Source organism: Phocoena sinus, chromosome 9 (assembly GCF_008692025.1).
Source record: "Phocoena sinus isolate mPhoSin1 chromosome 9, mPhoSin1.pri, whole genome shotgun sequence".
In the NCBI taxonomy this organism is placed as follows: domain Eukaryota; kingdom Metazoa; phylum Chordata; class Mammalia; order Artiodactyla; family Phocoenidae; genus Phocoena; species Phocoena sinus.
Genome location: NC_045771.1, coordinates 48,960,123 through 48,981,325, shown reverse-complemented (window position 1 = coordinate 48,981,325; position 21,203 = coordinate 48,960,123). Strand labels below are relative to the sequence as shown.

The following is a 21,203-nucleotide window of genomic DNA, read 5'->3' as shown; positions in this document are numbered from 1 at the left end:
AGGAAGTCTTTTTAGCCATAAAACTAAGGATAGCTATGCTATAAAGACTTCAACACTGTGTCCCATGAATAATCTTTCTATGAACACAAGGGAACTGCGTAACTGCTTTGCATTCATTCTTCTTTTATAAAACAGGAACAATCCTTCATTACAGCCATCTCTCCCTGTAGGCTCTGAGAAAAAAGGTTTGACTATTTTTATCACTTATTTTAGTTCAGACAAAACTGATCATCATGTCTAGCTTTTATTCCTAAACCTTCTTTTTTAAAGGAGGGGGAAAAGCCACAAGCATCGATGAGAAGTACACATTATTACTGTTGATCTGCTGATGGGCTTGTTTGCTCAAGGGTTTGAATACTCTTGATTCCATTTTCTTCAGGAAACTGAAAGAAACAGTAATCTTTCCAGATCAAACTTCCACCAAGCAGTTTTAGTACAACATTTATCATACCTAGCAAAACCACCAGAGGACAACTCCATCTGCTACAACAAAACAGAGAAAGATAAAGGTCTCCCAACACTTAATAGCACTTTCCAAAAAAAGGGCCATAAACCTAACACCACTGAAAGGGAAATGCAATCTGCACTTTGCAGACCTAGACAGGAATTGCTTCAATACTATCTTTTTCCCTCTTCCTCGCCATAAAAACTACCCACCCCTAGTTGTGATGTACAAATCTACATCCCAAGGCTCTTAGGAGATTAGGAACCCGCAAGCACCAACAAAGACAGGAAACAAGGACTTCTTTCCCACACAAGCTTTATCACCATTTCATTTCAATAATTATGTAGAGTGAACATTGAAAAGAAAAGCAAAAACTATGCCCACTTAGAAGCATAGCCAAGACAAAGTGGGTACAACTCAAACTGGACATACAACATAATCACCCCTGTCAAACAAAGGTTAGATGCAGAACACCTTAAGAGAATATGAGATTGATCCCATCCATTTTAGATCATTACTGAGAAGGAATCATTAAGGAGCCCTTCAGAATCCAAACACTGTATCAAAGATGTGTGTTCAGATATGAGTATATATACACCAATAAGTCAAAGTTTGGGGTCCAGAGGGAAAAAGTTAATGAAATGCCTTCCTTGGGTTTAATTTAAAGCACGGTTAAAAGGAAGGAAGTTTAAGAAATTTCAGTAGAAAACACAGGAAAAAACAGATGCAATTAGATAAATTTTTCATCCTAAACTTTATTTTGAATCCTTTACATTTACATTTCTAATTAGTTTTTAAAATTATGATTAAAATTAAGCAGGAGAAAGGATAATAATGCAAATAAAATTAAATAGCAATGACTCAAAAGATCAGGGGTTTTTTTTGTTTTTGGGAAGGTTTTCGAAAAGTTTTTCCTCAACAAAGGTTTGCATGAAAAAATCATACATAAAAAATCATACATAGATACTTGTTCCTTTCTTTGTAATTGTGTACACTGTGGTATCATCATACAAAAAAATTCAAGTACATTTAAAATTCAGACATAAGTAAAAGGAAGGTATATCACCTTCATTTTTGTTGCCAAGGGAAAAAAATTCAGAGTTTAAGTTACTAAAAGATGTGGAGGACATAACAGAGAAAAATAACCTCTTATTTCTTGGACATTCGGAAATAATGTCTTTAATTGTCTTTATTTGGCCAGATAGGGGAGAAGAACCAGATGAAGATGCACATCCACACAGATGCACATCTATCATTCTCAATGGAAAGTAAGTGGGAAATAGTAAATGGTTAGGGCATGAAACCACAAACAGCTCATTTTCACAGTACCTTTTCCCAAAACTCATTCCCCAGTTGTGACTCTCATAACCACATGACACATACTACAAATTAAAATAAAAGTCAACAACTCCTTATTTTGGAATTTATTTGAAGTTTATTCTGGTGTTCAACTGTACTGCAAATATACTTAATAAGGGGTAGACGTCAAAGTTACCCTTACAATGCTGTTTTTCTCCTATTGTTAACTTTACATCTACATATAATTGATAATATATACAAATTCCCTAGTTCTCTCCCTTCAACAACAAAACAGAATAGGTATTGTTCCTTTAGGTTCCATATTATTTTTTACCTCATTACTACAGTTTTTCCGTATCACCTCCCCTTCGTGAAAACACTGTCATATGTTCACATTAGCATACTTCCTGAAATATTACGGTTCACTCTTTTAAAGTCACAACCTCTATCTTCAAAAAACACATCACCACTTAAAACTGATGCATAGATAAAAAACAAGAATTCTTCATTTTTTCTCCATGAAGAATCTCATTATCACAGGCTGCTTTGGTTAGAAAAGATAACATCACTGAAGTCAGGCAAAGCTAATCTTGACCTTACCATAATCAGATGATCCACTAAAGGTCCCTTCCAGTACAACCAACAACAGGAAAAGAGAGCAAAACCACACAAAAGTTACATTTGACTAACTTCCAGTTTTCATCACTATCCAGTTGGACAATTTTCTGACCAGCAATAATCATTATTCCCTTGGAACTTCAGCCCAGTAAAGAGCAGAGTCAAAATATCCTTAAGAAAAAATTTTTTCCAGAAATTTCTTGCCAGTATTCTCTACTCTGCCTTTTCTATCCTTGCTTTTCACATCAATCCATCTAGTATGCATTTCTGGAGACAACTGGGTAATCCTTAGAATAAGAACAATCTGAAAAGGAAGAAGCTTCACATTATGGCTTCCAAAATAACCTGAGAACTGGTACAAGGCTCTTCTTTAGTGTTCTGAGCTATAGTAACAAGAATGGTTGTTTGTTTTTTCCCTGTTTAACACACCAATATAAGGGGAAGAAGGGCCTACTCATCACTCTTCTTTCCAAACTACTGCCAATCATGCTTGAAGCTAGAAATCTATGAGGATGAAACCAGACATATCACACTTGAAATTCTCACTCTTAGCATATGCAAAGTAAGAGGTTAGGCGAGGTTCAGTATGTTTTCCAAATATATACTAGCATTTTGCACTTCAGCACACTTGATCTTTACAAAATTCAGAGAGAAACTGGCAAAGCAAAATGTCATAAACATCGTATTTTTTTATGGCTTTCAATGAAACCTATGTTTTATACTTAAGCTATGAGGAGTACGGGTTTGTTCATTTTTCTTTTTAAACTAATCTGAATTAGGTATAGAGTTAACTTTAGAATAAAACTATCAAAAGACACAGACAAACACACACCCAACACTACTCCTAAAGGCCTTCTATAAAAGCTGTTGGGACAGATTTCTTTTAATAATATGACTGAAGAATTGTGCATATTGAGAGGGGTTAAAAATATGACAAGATAAAAACCATTAACTCCCGATACATTATAATTCTTTCAGTAAAACACATAATCATAGTCATAATGTCAAATCAGACTAAATACTGTACCTTATTATTATCGAGCAATAAACTTTGATACACTGTTAGTCGTTAAGTCTTAATGTTGAATAATATAAACATACTAAAAAAAGTATACATGAACACTGAAACCCATTATTTTTGTAAAGGCCAATTTTGGGTATTTAAAAAGTTGTAAATTGTGCATTTAAATAATTTATTTTTGAAAATAAAAATTTTAAAACACAAGTTAAAAGAGTAAACACATGTGAAACTGTCCTGTGTACTCAATACTTCAACTCCATAGCTAAAAAGATAGCCTCTGGCTCCTTTTAATATTCCAAGGAGGTTATTTTGGAGGGTTTAAAACTTCTGGTTTTCACTTCTGGTTTTGCATTTTCTTGTCCCTTTTATTCTTGTAGTTGACTAGATTCAAGCATACAAGACCAAAATCAAAATTGGTTTAAATTACCTAAGTTGACTTTCAGTTGGTTAATGATTCCTCCTATATCGGGGGAGGTGAGGGGGGGCGGGGTTGTCACTGAATGGTGATAGCAATGGAGCATGAAGAAGTATTTCTGTTGATTTTGTTTTTAAATTACAAAAAAACCCCAAAGTCTTCTTCGTTATTCTAGCAACCAAAGAAATTCCAAACTTGGAGGTACTGCTCCTTTCATAATATCTTAAAATCCTCTACCTAAAATGTTTTTTTTTTTTGCTATGTATCAGGCTAATTCTTATAATAATTCCATGTTGTCATATCGTCCCTTCCTAAATGAGCCTCAACTTGCACACTAAAAAAATTAGGAAAATCTGCATTTCATGAAGTTGCTATAAGGATTAAATGGTTTAAAATACACAAATCACCTAACATGACAGCCTGACACACCAAAGGTACTTAATAAATATTAGTTGCCTTCTTCTAAAAATTTCTGTATTATGAATTTTAAGGTGATTAAAGATATTCTGAATCTACTTATCGATAAGGCTATGTGCACTTTTTTTTTTTTTTTTTTTTTTTTTTTTTTTTTTTTTGCGGTATGCGGGCCTCTCCCGTTGCGGAGGGCAGGCTCAGTGGCCGAGGCTCACGGGCCTAGCCACTCCGCGGCATGTGGGATCTTCCCGGGCCGGGGCACGAACCCGTGTCCCCTGCATTAGCAGGCCAACTCTCAACCACTGCGCCACCAGGGAAGCCCGCTATGTGCACTTTTATGCTTTCCAGTCCATTAAGATTGTCAGGTTTTTTCTAAGGAAGTGGGGGAGGGGAAGCAGCAGACAAAAACTGAAACAGAAAAACAACACAGATGCTGTTGCCCTTACTTTCATTCTCATTTTTTTTATAAACTTGACTTTTTATCCCTCTCGTCTATTTTTTCAAGAAATAAAATTTTTCTTTGTCTTTTTGTTAAGAAATCAAGTCTACAACTAGGCTGACATTTTATGTCAAAAGTACACCTAAAAGTGAGCATGGTATATCTTGGTGGCTGAATATTTTATACTGTAAGGGCCTCATGCAGTCTCTTAAAAAAAAAAAAATCACACTGAAGACGACTAAGCATTCTCTCTCAGTTATGAATTATTTCACACCACTTGAAGGTTTCACTTGATTAATTTTATATGAAACATACTTTCTCCTTCTTTACTCTCATTCCCCTTGTTTTTTAAGCCACAGAATCCACTGATGACTAAACTCTTTGCATTCCAGTTCATTTCTCAACACCCCAACACCCACCCACCCCAGGAGATGCCAGCATTGTTTGTGAGGAGTTGGAAACAATACACTTCCACTGCTGGTTAATTTACATCAGATTCAGCCAGGCCTGGGGAGCAGTGTGCGGTCTTTTCCCCCTCTTCCTCCTCCCGTTCCCCCCTCCCTTTTTTTAAATTTAAATTACTCTTTTTAATTTAAAAACTTCCGGATGTTTTATTACCTTGGCAGCTTTACTTTTTCTCTGGATAGACGAAAAAGGTAAAGCTTAAACAGTTTTTGTCAGGTTAATGTCTTTTCTTTTTTTTACATATGTATCTGACATCCAGAATCCATAGTGTATAAAACTGTGATAATGATGTTGCATTTTCCACACTAACTCATGTTTGGCACAATTTCATTGGTTTTTATAACATAAATATCAGCAGCCTCTTTTTCAGCAGCTACACATGTGCTCCTAAATGATATAAAAGGATTTGATGCTTGCTTTTTGCTATTTTCATTCTTTATTTTAGAAAACCATACAATATTATACATGCAAATACAGTAAGTCATTGTTTCCTTGACCAATATTTATAGAAAAGTACAAACTTCTTTAATTAAAAAAATCTAATATTAAAAATACTATGAAGTCTAAAAGCCAGCTTTTCTTTGAAAGCCACATTAACTGTCTCCTTGTCAGCAAAGTTATGGTTTAAAAAAAATTTTTTTTCAGATATCTGGAAAAAAATTATGTTAAACTCTAATAAAATTTATAATTAAAGCCATCTCAGAGACTGAAATCCTAACTTTCCAACCAAAAAATTTCACTGAATTAAATATTTTATCTAAAAATCTAGTAAGTTAAACATGTTCCATCAACACAGTTTACAAATAAGGTATGCAAAGACTCCCCAACATATGCAAGTGATACAAATAATTAAGAATCACATTTCATCCATTTAAATTTTAAAATACTTCTACCTATGAGACTCCAAAAGTATGAGTACATGATTTTAACTTTTAATATTTACTTTCTGCACTACTTTCTCTTCCCTTCTTATCCTAGCTCCCCCTAAACCCCCAGCACATACAGAAAATAGATCATTTAGGCCAGTGGTATCTGAGTACATTGCCCCTCCTCCTCTACTTAGACAGTCTTGCCTTTTATATCTATGTGGAGGTTCCCATGGCAACACTCACTTACACCAGCAGTATTTCCAACTGAAATGAGAGAAGCCAAAATCTTAATGCTTCATTACTAAATTACACACACCCTAACTAGCAAGGATTTTTTTCCATTATTTTTAATAAAAAAGTAGATTTCTAGAATTTCAGCAAAAAAAGTCATTTAATATTTTAGAAATAAGTAGAAAAAGTCACTGTAGGCAATTATAAATATATATGCATATTATTACATGAGATTTGCATGTGCTTATTCTTATTACATAAAAGCTGACTCAATTATAATTATAAATGGTAAGTATAATTTTTACTAATCCAGCCTACTGTATCAAATTCTTTTTTTCCCCCCTTAATGTTGGCTACATAGCTCACAAAAACCCTGGTGAGAAATTCTAACAAAAAAAGGCAAGAAGCAATTCATGGACAGCAGGAGGCAATTCCAGAACACAGGCACAATCTTTAAAGAAAAACCACTACAGCTTTTTGATGTTAAATAAGTAGAAATATCAGCATACAACAAAGCTAAGAAGCAGACTGTTGTATCAAGTTTAAAAGTAAAATATTCAGTGTCAAATGTCACGAGCACCTTTGTCTAGACTACTTTCAAATGTGAAATTTTCCTAATTTTTAAAACAAAGTTTTCTTTGTAATACCAAAGGTTCGAATGTATTTAGTTTTAGTACAACACACATTACAATCGAGTTATTCAAAATATAGGGAAGGGGAGGGTTGTGTGTATACAAAAGTGGGAACAACAAGGTGGGAAGTCAAACATTTACTTTGAAAACATATACATTTCTTAATCAGGTTGTACACACTAAGAAGCCTCAGAGGAAGAGGTGAGAGTATAAAATGAGCAACATTTCATAAAGCCTTTTGATAAATAATCAAAGCTAATCAAAGCTAAGCATTAAACATCTCTCTGTACAGTGAACACATTTTTTAAAAGGATAAAAATCCATAGAATGTACACTGAACCTTATTTATTCTGACAAATACTGTAGCATCTGAATACTTGTATTAAACAATGTTTTCTGTACAGAGTTTATTAACTTATATATGAGTTCATAAAATAGAACATTAATATGTATTTTAATGAAAAAATCATTTTATCAATATTTATAATGAGCCTTTTTTTCCTGCTTTTACATTATCACTTTCTTAAAATGAGCTGATTCAAAAGACTTCCTCAAAACCAGTACAGGAAACTGCAAGAATTTACTTTCCCAAAAACAGCCTTTAAGACATGAACATGAACTGCCTAATGAATCTCATAGTTGGGCTTGTGAAAAGGACCAACTTGCACCTTTCAGAGCTCTTTCCCTCTTTTTAAAAATTCCCATACAGTGAAACCTGCTGACACTTTTTTTTTTTATAAGGGCTGGGGCGGGTGTCGAGGGGAGTAGGGCAGTGATTTGCTGCACTGGGGTGGTTTCTGCAACATTTGTGAGGGTTTTATAGGCAGGATCCTCTCTCGAGTGTTTAGACAAGTAAAACAAAACCAAAAAAATAACCAACTGTTAAATGTTCATTTTATTTAAAAAAAAAAAAAGGCAATCCTCTGCAAATGTTTCAACATTTTAATTTACTTTCATTTCAGTATTAACCACCTAAAAGCAAACACTTGCAGAGTTCAGAAATCTTTTTCAGTTCTTTGGAGAGAGACATTTAATCAACCTTGATATTAGATGTATTTTTAAGCTAACTTAAAAGCAAAATCTAGAAAAAGTATTATGACCTCTCCTGAACAAAAAAGAATGTATTTTAAAATCCTCCCTTTATCACAAGCAGGTTTGGATGCAATGCCACCTGGTGGCACAGAAAAAAAAATTTTTTAACAAGGCTTAGGTTTTTAAAAACTGAGCTGTTCTATGAAACACCAACCATCCCTTTTGACTACTCTGCCTTCCTCCTAAACAAGCTATTCATCCCATAGTTTAACAATAACAGCTAATTTTTATTTTCAAACTTTAAAAATTTTAAGCAATTAGCTGCATGCGACAATTTCCTTAGTGTTTAAATATCATAAAGGAAGCAAAACATTTTTTTTCAAAAACCTAAATTGTACGAAAGCTTTAATTTTTAAAAGGTGAAATTCTTAAGAATCGGGGGTATAGGGACAGAGTAACCAAACGGCTTTGTAAAATTACACTGTATAATTAATTCCATGGTAAGAACGTTTTTATGGTGTGTTTTGGTGACCTTTTATTACCATCAAGTTCACAATGCTGGTGGGCTGCCTTTTAATCCCTCCGCAGACAAAGGCCCTAAATAAACACAGATCCCTTCCTGGGAAAAAGTCCACTCTGGTTAAATGGTAAGGAAATGAGTAAATCATTAGTAATCTTTAAAGCCAAAGCTATAAACTCAAGTTACCTTAAGTTGAAATGAAAGTGTCCTGCAAGAGTTTCAAAGTTCTGTCACAGATAGAAATCTCCAGCTCTTGACTCCAGACTAGGCGCCAGCTGATAAACAAACAATTTAAGTCAAGAGCTGGAGAATTCCCAGCTTTTTCATTTAATGGCTTTGGCCCAGAGTATTTACTGCCTCCAGTTTTATTCTCACTTAGCTCTAAGAGGAAATTTAAACTCATCATTATCTTAAAGCCCCATATGGGTAGCAGTCAGCTCACCTGATAGAGCTCTGCTTACTCAGTAGAAGTTTGAGTCTCAACTAGAAGTGATGTCATAATGTAAACTAATTAACTAGAGTTTTAGGTTGACTTTTTAACAGGCTAAATAAATTTTGTTCAATATAGTTTATATTCCCACTTGGGGTAGTAACAATTCCAAAAAATTTAATTCTGCAGTTTTAATCCAAACTACCAGCTAAAATGGAGGACAGTGTAATGGCTCTCTCACTCCCCAACAGGCGCCCACCCTGCCTCCCTCTACCGCCACTCTCACCCTTGTCCACTAGTCCTTGAATATTATATAAAGCAACTTTTCTGCATAAAATATAGACTATTCCTATTAACTTCAAAATACCCAGTGTTGCTGGGTGTGTTTCCTAACAGAGCAGTGTGTAAGATTTAAGATGTAAATGCTCAGTCATGAAAAGCTGTTGATTTTATACGAGTACTAAGAATATAAAAGTACAGCCCAATGAAAGCCCATGAGATACCATCAAATATTTCTGAATGCTGTTTTTAAAAGTTTGCTACTAAAGATTATAGATCTCAAAGTCAGAACTATACTGTTGCTCCTATTCCTTTCTCAAAATTATCATTTACTTTTAGAGAAAAATCTCATCTCTACTCAGGATTTTATGTCAAAATAATTCTTTCAGCTATCTGAGTGTTTGCAGATATTTGACAATTACAATAAATCAACTATCCTTCCGCTAGCTGCTTATCTAATGAAAAAATGCTGCAAGAAAATTTTTATAGCCTAAGGTAAAGGGTTAATGTGGCATTAATGCAAAGAAAAATTCTTTCCCACTTCTTAATTTTCAGAAAGTTTTATAAACCTACCTTGGCTGGAAAAGCAAATTAACTATTTCAGTGTCTGCCAAGACTATTTTTCTACTCTTTAATATATGTACATAGTACATTAACAATGTTGGCTACTTGAGACCAAGTATTACCCTCACACGTAAGACTTAGTGGAAATGAAATATAATTAATGATAAAATCACTTGTATGCCTGGCCTCATATTATATTTCACTTTAAAAAAACTCCTTATGAACAATGTTACCTTAGAGACTGCAGTGGATAAACATTCTGATGACCACAACTAATAGTCAATAACTCAATAAAAAAAGATGTCAGATACAAATCTTAAAATTCTTAATACTCTTCTAAAAGAGTCCACATTTCTCCATCGCTGGAGGTAATCTCAGCTAAATACAAAACAATAACAAAAACCCTCTACCTTCAGGTCAAGTTAAATTACTTAAGGCAGAAGGGAGATGGTGAGTCGGCTATCATACCTTCATTGGCCACGTGGGGAGGATGGCTACTATGAAGTGTGCACGTATGCTTAAATTTTTTACAATTAAAACACCCCAAGTAAAACAGAATTGTATAGCAAATATATACAGAGAAGGACCTAACCTCAACTTAACATACTTTTCAACTGCTAACATTATCAAACTTTCTTCAAGAAAATCAGACATCTAAAACACTGCAAGTAAGTCTGATAATGGTTTGATTGTGATGACAAGGCCCTTGTCAAATTCATAATTCCACTGCATCCTCCCACTTCACCCCCAATAGCTATCCAGGGATCACAAACAAAACACAATAAAGACATAAGGGATACTGGAACTAATTTCACACTGCTTAGGCATCAATAGATGTTAATGAAAAATAAATTATATACAATTAATAGCTTTAGAAAGTTTATTTACTAAATCTACTTCACCTTTATATAAATACTGCTAGGCAGTCCTGAACTATGTGACCAGACCCAGTTGTGTCTGGTCTGACTTACATCCTGAATGGCAATTAAAGGACATTAAAAATACCCTGGGATTACTTGAGGCAGGACCCCTGCCTTATCCACGCTCTTTCCAACAGACCCATGTGAGAAGAACCCTCCACCACAGGACAGAGCCTGGCAAGAGCAACTCTGGTAACAGTTAGTTGACTGGAAATTGCAATGCAGTTAAAATGTGGCCTGCAGATTTGGAGATGAGGGAATCGCAAACTGCAAGAGAGTAAATTCTTAGAAATAAACTAGGTTCTTGTTAGCAATAATGATTATTACTAACAATAACTGATAGCAATAACACAAACACAGTGAAGTGATCACTTTGCCTTCTCTAGCCCACTCTTCTACTATTTTCTGAGGAGACAAATTATTAAAGCTGCCTCAACCATGTTATCTTGGGCAGTGAGTCAACAGTCTTCTCTAAACATGCTAAGAATTCATTAACACCTTATACGGGGACTCTTGTCCCTGACAACTGTTGTAAGGGAGTCTCAGGCATGCCAAAGAATGTAAAAAGAGGTTTTTATGGGCACCTCTTCTTTGGGACTAATTTCAAAGAAATCCTTGGAATTTATTTACCAAACATTTCTGAACCACTTTGTGCAAACTGGAGAAAATCCCAGGCAAAATGTATTCTCCAGAGACAGAAAGGATACTTAATGGATCAGGGTGATAAGTAAAATTATGGTTAAATGTAAGTGGATATCATAATTAACCCATTTCTGGGTGTACTGGTACTGATGAATCTTATGTCATTTCTGAGGAAATGGATTTGTCCATTAAATCAAGTTAAAGAAAATGTTAATTACTTGAGCTACTAACGCTTTAAATACCACAAATCAGACCAAGCAGAAGCTCACTTTAATATTTTTCAAGATAGAATAATCCAAGTCTCTGAGACAGAAGTCAATGCCACAAAGTACTTTTAAATTTTATAATAAATAATAGAATTGATCATTTTAAAAGAACTAAAAAGCATCATAGTAGTACAATTCTTTAAAGGGAAGAACCCATGAAAATGAATTATCTTAATCATGTTAAATCAACTTATTTCAAATCATTTAAAAAAATAAAATGTTACTGATGTAAGACTAAAATCTAAGAATAAATACTGCACATAATACTACTGTGTAATCAAACAGCTTGTGAGAGCATCAAAGACCTATTGTGATAGCCCGTTCCCCTCCATACATTCTAAACTATGGCAAATTCAGTTATATGAAATTTGATAAAAGAATCTGCTTTTGGACAGAAATAGCAATGTTTCAGCCCAAAGCCAAGTAAAATTGCCAAATTATAAACCTCTCTAAGAAAATGTTTTAATGGAAATGCCAATAGACCTTTAACCATAATGGTGTTAGGTGCCAAAATATAAATAATTTTTGTTTTCGTGCTCCCTTTACCATAAATTAGGTACAGGTCAAGTGGAAAAAACAGTAGGTATCCAGTTCAGTGAGCAGTTCCAGTTCAAGGCCAAGACTTGCACACTTGATTTTAAAAACAATAATGGAGTCTATATGAGACTTTCATTGAAGAATTTAGCAAGCAAGTCTATCTCTCTAAGAGAAAGTCCTTAATAGGTTTTGTGCTTACTATTCCATATTCTAAGAATATCTCAAACAAATTACTAAAACTTAACCCAGCCAAGTAAGTAGAGTACTAAATCTGGTTTCCTGGTAGGGAACTGTTATACAAACACATACACACAAGTTCAATTATTTAATTTTGATATTAATCCCTAACCGGAGCAATATTTTAGCAAATCTATGAGGCTTGCCAGCACAGAAAGCCTTGGGCTAACTACAAGGGCCACTTCAGAGTCTCTTCAACTCAAGGTTTCTATGCAAACCTACAGACATGCTAGGCAATCAGTGAGCTTATTCTTCAATGATTCAAGCACAGTTAAGTGCTGTAGTTATGCCCTTGGAGCAGACTGAACAGTAGTTAGTCATTAGTCTCAAACAATAGTTTTTAATTTGCTTTATGTCTAGCATTCATTATACAAGAGAGCTAATCAAATTGGAACATTGTGATAGCAGACCCATTCTATACTAAAAAAAAAATGCATGTGTCCAAATTGGTGTGACTAAACAACATTTCACATTAAAGGATTACAACTTTCATAAAGATGTGATTTACACAAGACAGATAAACAGATTAGGGCATTATACTTATGAGGCCAGTGTCATGGGCTACTAGAGAGCCTGGTTAGCTTTAGTTTGAGAACCACAAACGGTTAAACAAAGGCACGGTATTAGACATATGGGGAGTCAGTGTAAAGATCATTCAGTTTAACTAACTCTGAGTGAAACTACCTGCTAAATCCTAGGGATACAAAGATAAATGTTCCACAAACATACCAAGCTTGTTCATGCCTCAGAGCCCTCACAGAGCACCTCCATCTACTGAGAACACTCTTTCCCTTGACCTGCACATTCAGATCTCTGCTTAAATGTCACTTCCCCAGAGAAGGCATCCTGTCCACTCTATGTAAAAGAGCCCTTCCCATAGTCTCTGTCTCCTTAACTGTTTACTCTGTTTTTTTCCTTCATAGTACTTATCATTGAAATTATTCTTGTTTACTTGTTTATTCTCTCTATTCCTACCAAATCATAAGCTCCATGAGGCAAAAGATGTTCACTATCTTTAAAGCTCTAACTCTAGTACCTAGAACATACCTAGTATATAAGTACTCAATAAATGTTTATTATATGAAATCAGCAATCAAGAGCAATTATGCTCTCAGCATAATAGGATTAGAATGTATAATCAGAAAACAGTATATAATTTTGTAAGAATTATATAAATACAATAATTTAAGTATAAGACATTTCATTAAAGAAAAAATGAAGACCTTCATTTTTAGAGTTACTTTTAAAGTTCCAGGCTCTCCCTAATATCCAAGTAAACTTCTTTTAACTTATTCACAGAAGTACAGCTGAAAATGAAACTAAAGGTGGTAGGAGAATTATAGGAACTAACCAATTTCCTTTCTTCCTTGCTTAAAGAATATTTACTAAAGAACCATCAAATCTAATTCCAAATTCCACTGGTTCCCCCTCGGATATAATCAGGAATCATCTGTAAGATTTCTAGTTGATCTTCAACATAAATTTTCCATTTCTAGAACTAAAAATCCTTCTCTAGCCCTAGAATCAGCTGTATAAATCAGATCTGGTGTTACTCTCTCTCTTTAAATATCCATAGAGGTGAATATAAGATAAAAGTCAAATTAAGTATTAATAGAGTAGAAGAAACACACAAGGTTAACAGTAAGGCTCTATTTCTTAAACTGGGAGGAGAGTACACATGGGCCTGATGTATACTTATACTTGGTACCTTTATAATTTTATAAATATTTTGTATATAAATTCAATATTTAACAAAAATTGAAAAAAAAAAGTGTTAACTCCCTGCACTCAAAAAGCTTAAATTCTACAGGAGGAAGTGAATCAATGCCTATAAATATAATGTAATGTGGGCTTTGATAAAAGCATGTACAGTTTGACAGCTTCAAAAGAAAGCACCAAACCGGCTGAGGCATGCCAAAGTACTTTATAAAGTAATATCTATGCTACAAAGTGTTAACTGTACAAGTATAAAAGTTACTCACATTGGTTTCAGGATGATAATTATAGCAGTTTAAGCATCACTTGCTTTTGATTTTTTTAAAAAGTCACATGGAATTTAAAAAAAATTACATTATTTGTAATAAGGATGATGTATAAAAAGCTGCAATAATGAAACCTGAGGAAAACCTTCAATATATTACTCCATGGGCTAGTAAAATGATACAGTAAAGATTCTTTTCATTGCATTCCCCAGAATAAAAGTTAGTAGAAAGCAGAGGAAGGGGCTGGACTAAAGAAATGAATCACTATCTCAAAAATCTATACAACTTCAAATTCATCTAGGTTAAAAAAAAGCTTCTCCTTAAAATGCTAACCACAGAATAAGGAGTATAATATGTTCCTATTTTAATTTTTAGAATACTACTGTATTTGTAGGTAATAGCTCTATATAAATACACAAAAATGCATTTCTTTAAAATTTAAGATAAGGAACAAACGAGGGGTGAGGGAAAATGGACAAACGTGGGGGAAATTTTTTAAGGTTTTATTCAAATTACCTCAAATAATCCATGTTTAAGACTGACAAATATAGAACCTCTATAAAATTGTGGTCCCATCTTGGGTATCTATGCTTTTTCCAGGTCCCTTTTCCTTAATTTTATTTAGTTAAAATATAATGATTTTTAAACCAGTCAACTCTAACTTACAGAAAGTTTCCCCTATTTTAACTGAGAAAGTAGAGACATTTTTAATCCATCATATTAAAAATATAAAGATAATAACTATGAGAAGACAAACATAAGCTTCTATTATATACTGGCTAATCTCATAATGATCGTGTCAACTGATAAATTATCACAAACCACCTCTACACAAAGCTTCCAGTCTATAATACAGCACAGATTCAAGTATTCACTATTACAAATTAACATTTTTGCATTCTTAAACTACAAAAGTGGGTTTAAAAACAGCTTGATAAGAACAAGGAGTAATTTCAAAGTTTTACCCCAAGGAAGACTATATTATTTTTAAAACTTAAAATAACACTTAAAAAATCAAGTTGGTATTCTTCATTATCAAATGATAATTTCAGGCTATACTCTTGAAGCAAAAGATCAACCAACAGCAAGATCATATGTACCATGTATCAATTTTTTAATTAAATCACAGAACCACTCAAAGAAGAATTGTTCACTTTATTAAATCCATTCTACAAAAAAAAAATACCAACACCAAGCTTAAAACTGCTTATTAGTATTTTATGATCAAAGATCCATACCACATTATAAATCTTTACACCCCAAATCCTACTTAACCAAGTCAATATAACAATTATAGGGGCTAAAAATTATTTATACCTCCACCTATACTCAAAAGTGGTTTGGGATATAAGATACCTTTACAAGACAATTAGGTTCTTTATGAAAAAAATAAACTGATTTAAATCATTATATATATATATTTTTTTTTTTTTTTTTTTCTTGCGGTTACACGGGCCTCTCACTGCTGTGGCCTCTCCCATTGTGGAGCACAGGCTCCGGACGCGCAGGCTCAGCGGTCATGGCTCATGGGCCCAGCTGCTCCACGGCATGTGGGATCCTCCCGGACCAGGGCACGAACCCATGTCCCCTGCATCGGCAGGCGGACTCTCAACCACTGAGCCACCAGGGAAGCCCTATTTTATTATTTTTTAATCCCAAAGCCAACAATCGAGTTTAATATAATAGGAGTAAAATTGCTACTCCATTGTCTACTGCTATAATTACATATGTATGTATGTGTATATGTATGCAAATACATATGCGTGTATGTGTATATATATTATATTCGATCCTGCTATTAGTATTTTATATACTATTAAGCTTTTAGAATTTTATTAGTGGGTCTCCTTGTCCTCTGATTGAGATGATGATGATTTCTAAGTATGTCGATGTTGTGAAATTTATTTATTTATAGACCTTCTAATATTAAGCCATCTGTACATACATGAGATAAACCAAACTAGGTGGTAGTGTTTGATCTCTTTCATATGCGGTTGGATTTAGTTTGCTAATATACTTTATAAAGTTTTTACTTCTGTATTCATGACTGATGTAGACCTACAGTTTTTCTCTCTCATAATGTTTCCGTCTGGTTTAATTATCAGAGTTATACACATCTTACAGAATGAGTTGGGGAAGCATTTCCTCTTTTTGTATTGTCTGGAAAAGTTTGTATAAAATTGAGATGGGGTTCGAGCCCTGGTCCGGGGAGATCCCACATGCCACGGAGCAACTAAGTCCATGCGCCACATCTACTGAGCCTGTGCTCTAGAGCCCGTGAGCCACAACTACTGACCCTGCATGCTACAACTACTGAAGCCCGCGTGCCTAGAGCCAGTGCTCCGCAACAAGAAAAGCCACTGCAATGAGAAGCCCACGCACTGCAACAAAGAGTAGCCCCCGCTTGCCACAACTAGAGAAAGCCCGCACGCAGCAACGAAGACCCCACGCAGCCAAAAATAAATAAATTAAATAAATAAATTTTTTTTAAAAATTGAGACAATCTGCTCCTTGAAAGTCTGGTAACACTCACCTGTAAAATCACCTGGGCCTAATGTTTCCCTTATGAAATTATTTTTTCTTTTTTGCCACTTCTTCAGTTTCTTTAATAGTTACAAGATTATTCAGGCTAATTATTTCTTGAATCTGTTCTGAAAAGTTAAAATTTTCTAGGAATCGATCTATCCCTGCCCACAGTAATTTGGACCAAAAATTCATAGCTCTTCAAAGCTGTAATATCCTATTATCTGAATTTAGAAAAAGCACTGTATTTTAAGAGTATTAAATAACATAAGTCAGTTTTGCTTTGTTTTTATTTTTAATGAGGAAATTGAGAATCTGCAATAGCTCTAAAAATAACTGGATATATCTTGGGTAGCACAAACTCATAACTGTTACTTATGACAAACAGAATAGATGTGCATATATTTTAGCTACCACTTACCACCAGAAACAGGGGCATCCATGAAAACTGCTCCCATTTTCTCAACTTCTTTGGCCAATTCTTTTGAAACCATAGGATCAATAGTACTGGAATCTATTAATAGTGAGCCTTTCTTCACTTTTCTAAGTAAATGAACAGAAATATAGTTTTTAAAAACTATAGTTTTATAATTTAAAAAATATAGTTTACAACTCTGAATAAGCATTTCATGCAACTACCTATATCAGAATCTGCTAAAATTCACCAGATATCAAGGAGGTCTTTGGTTTAATATTAAAAACATTATTAGAACTGGTTCAAAATCTCAAATTCATTTTCAGATCAATTATAGTTCAAAGTAAACTCGAACTATTTCAAAGAAACCAAAATAATCTAATAATCTATATGGTATAAATTCTGGTTTCAGGTGAAATACTAACCATAATAATATAGGTAAGCTAAGATGTAAGCAATTTAAAACACCTATTAACTTTAAAAGGGCTATTTAGTAGGATTTAAATTTTTGTTTGTAAAGTAGCTGGGTCTCTTTAAAAAGTAATTTATTTGTCTTTAACAAGCCATATTGCAAATTTCACATATCCATTTTCATTTCCACTAGGTAGAATAAACACAAGCAGTTAAAATTTAGCCATTTGCTTTAGGATGGCATATTCTTTAATAACTGCCACTTTGGAAAGACAAAATAAGACATCAAACAGGCAGAAAGGAAAACACAGGAACGGACCTATAAATCTCACAGAGACTTTGTGTTCTTTACAGTAAATTTATATACAAACATTGGTAAAAGGGGGAAGCAGTCTTTTCATATATCATATTTTACATCAATATTTAAATGGCATTCTTAAAGTAAAACAGTTCTGTTTGCACTATAAGTGCAAACAGAACTGTTTATATACCTTACAGTCTATAATCTATGCCTATCTTCACTGGCTTGGAAACCGACCTAAATTACAATTTATTTAAAGGGCTATGGCTAACCTCGAATTCAAACGTCCCAAAATTCTTACTAGATAAACTAACCCAGAGGACATTTAATCATAACCATGATTGGAAAGTTAGAACTGAATAAATAAAAATATTGAAGGGGAAATAGAAAATCATTGCTAAAAACTATAAAAAAGAAATTTTTTTCTACAGAAAAAAATAGCACGCAAAATGCTTTAAACAACAATTTTAGACATATGAATTGATCTGGTCCAAATGCAACGGCTGGGTATGTTCCATAGAAAAGAAATAGCACACTCTGTTATATAGATCACCTCAGTATGTGGAATTCCACTTTACATACCCTAAAATATAAGAATTAAGTTTACCAGTCTTCTGTGATATTAATATTTTTAAGATCTTAAAGCTTTAAGCAAATGGGAAATGGTCTCAAAAATTATACACGCACAGGGTGTGGGGAAATGATACTGACCCAAAAGAAAATAAAGAACTACCCATAAGAAGCAAATTACACTTCAATGTAAAGCCAAAACCTTTCAAAGCACTCCCTAGACAAAATTGCCCTGGTTGTTGGCCACCATATTCCGAGTAAAGGATATTAATAAACGTAGAATTTTGTCTCCACAAAGCTTTTAGTAACTTTTTCTTCAGAGGTAAAACAGGGCCATAATTGGAACAGACTAGGTAATGAGACAGCTAGGTCACCTCAGGACCACATACACACTGTGGGTCTGAGGGCTCCATCCAAAATGAGAATCTTTCAACTTTCCCTGAAATCTAAACATTTATCTTATCAGTTTTCTGCCTAATATTCAAGTGTCTGTTGCTTCTAAGTTTGCTAGTTTTCCAAAGCAATTCAATTTCCCAAAACCTCAAATTTCATGTATTACAGCTTCAAGAAATTAAACCCTTTCTTTTAGCCCTTCATGTGTCTACAAAGCCTACCAGTTTGCTCTAGCTCTCTGCTGAACTTCAACAACAAAACAAGTTAGGAACAGGAATCAGTAAGACCAGAAAACTAAATTCAACCGCTGTCATCCTAATATAACCACAAGGGTTTGGCAATAGGTAGCAAGTAACCAAAAGGTTCTCAAAGCCAGGGAAGCTAGTTACTGGGTAGGAAACCCTGACCTAAATTATATATTATTTAAAGAGCTACTGCTAATCTTTAATTCCACCCTCTCAAAGTTCTTACTACAGACGTACTAACCCAAAGGACATACAATAACTTTTTATTTTATAATAAATTTTAAATAATGGTGTTCTTTCCAATGCTTCGTTTTATTTTTCATAGAAATCTCTTCCTGAATTTCTATAAACCGTTAGAAAATTATGCTTGTAACATTTGTACAGTTTAAAATGCAAGCTTTAAAAATCTCTTAAACAGGTTACCAATGTATGTTTAACGTTAGATTAAAGGGAAGGAACAGAAAGCAAAAACAATGTATTCCCAAAAGTCACATACTTGACTTCAGTGAAAAAATAAACCCTTTACAATGAGAGAAACCACACCATTCACTTTTAAGACATAAAAATACAGTACAAGAAGGTTTAACAAACATAATTGTAATTTCACAATAGTTCTAACAAATGTGAAATTCATAAACTACCATAACAAGAACATATCTACAGTTGAGAAATACATACTTTAGAATTCCATTTGCTCCAGAATAAGCTTCTATTGCATTGATGCTGGTGGGCAACATTGTAATAATTCTGTCAGCTTTTTCAGCTACATCTGCTGGGGAAGACACTACCTTTAAAAAAAAAATTGCAACGGCACATTATTTAAATTAAATGCAAGCAGCTCCTACAGTACAAGTAGGATCCACTTTTTATGCATGCCCATAATAGTGACAGTGAATAAAAACTAATCCTTGTTTTCAAATGACAAAAACAAAAAACGAGCAAAAAAACCCGTTACTGCCTAAAATAGAGTCCATTCCTTCACACATACAGATGCAATTTCTATGGAATCACATCCACTGTTTACTTTAAAAAGTGTGAAGTGAGTTGAGGGGGAAAAGGGCAAAACCCAACAGTCCTGGGAACGGACACACTTCTCATGGATTCCTCTAAGTTGGATTCTTAAACAGCATACTTTTTGGTAGATGCTCTAAGAAAAACATTCTCGTATATCAGACTTGGTAGCTGAACTACAGGATACACCAATTATTTCATGGGCAGCAAAATCCACAAGTAAATGCTCAAGCCCCCATTACCACTATCTTCCAGCCTCTATTTTCAAGAAAAAAAAAAAATTAAGCCTGTTTTATAAAAAGTCAAGACAAGGACATAAGCATGTACTGCACTGAATGTGAGTACCACCATGAAGTCTGAGAGCATGAGCTGTCAGGTCTCCTGTGGAAACCATATACACAACAACGACATACGAACAGGCATCAAGGTACGCTCTCTCTGTCAGAAGTCAGAACCCTGACTTCCGCTTTAATGATGACCATGAACATACTGTACAAGAAAGCTGCTCTGCCCATCCTCTGTACATATGTTTACACGTATGGGTGTACATACCCTCACTCACATTTCCCCCACCCCCTGCTCTCTCGAATATATACAACATGATACACCTGGCCAGCAGGTCAGCAACCAAAGAGGCCAGAAGAGACCAGGAGATCACTTCTTGACTGAAACTCTCCTTTAACAGAAAGAATCTATCGCCCCAATTATCACGAAAGCTCCTTTCCAAAGCCTTTTCTCTCTTTAAAGAAAAGACAAGGAACTATCAGGAGGATAATCAAAACTTTCTCCATAGGAGAACTGGCACATAAGCATCTTAGGAATGGGAATGCCTCTGCTTTTCAAATGGTGGAAGTAAACGAAACACTTTCTTTCTGTCCTTGATGTACAGCTGATGAAAGAATGAGAAACCGAACACAATGTGCAATCTAGATATTATGAGCTAGAAGCAATTACATTTCATTCTTCCGTAAGAGACTATCAGCTTCTAAATCAAATTCTACATAAAGGCAGTTTTAACATAATTTCATAAGTTGTATTCTAAAATTTCAGATAATCAAGTATCCTGGCACTTTGTGT

General features: G+C 34.2%; 1 protein-coding gene across 1 annotated transcript in view; it reads right to left on the bottom strand.

The window, feature by feature from the left end:
• Nucleotides 1-21,203, bottom strand: part of HIBADH (3-hydroxyisobutyrate dehydrogenase) — a 105,440-nt gene that overhangs the window by 64,443 nt on the left and 19,794 nt on the right. Inside the window, exons 3-4 of the mRNA XM_032643775.1 lie at nucleotides 19,794-19,903; nucleotides 17,202-17,323 (exon numbers count right to left, since the gene is read on the bottom strand). Of these exons, the coding sequence (XP_032499666.1) occupies nucleotides 17,202-17,323; nucleotides 19,794-19,903 (232 nt within the window). The remainder of the gene's footprint in view (nucleotides 1-17,201; nucleotides 17,324-19,793; nucleotides 19,904-21,203) is intronic.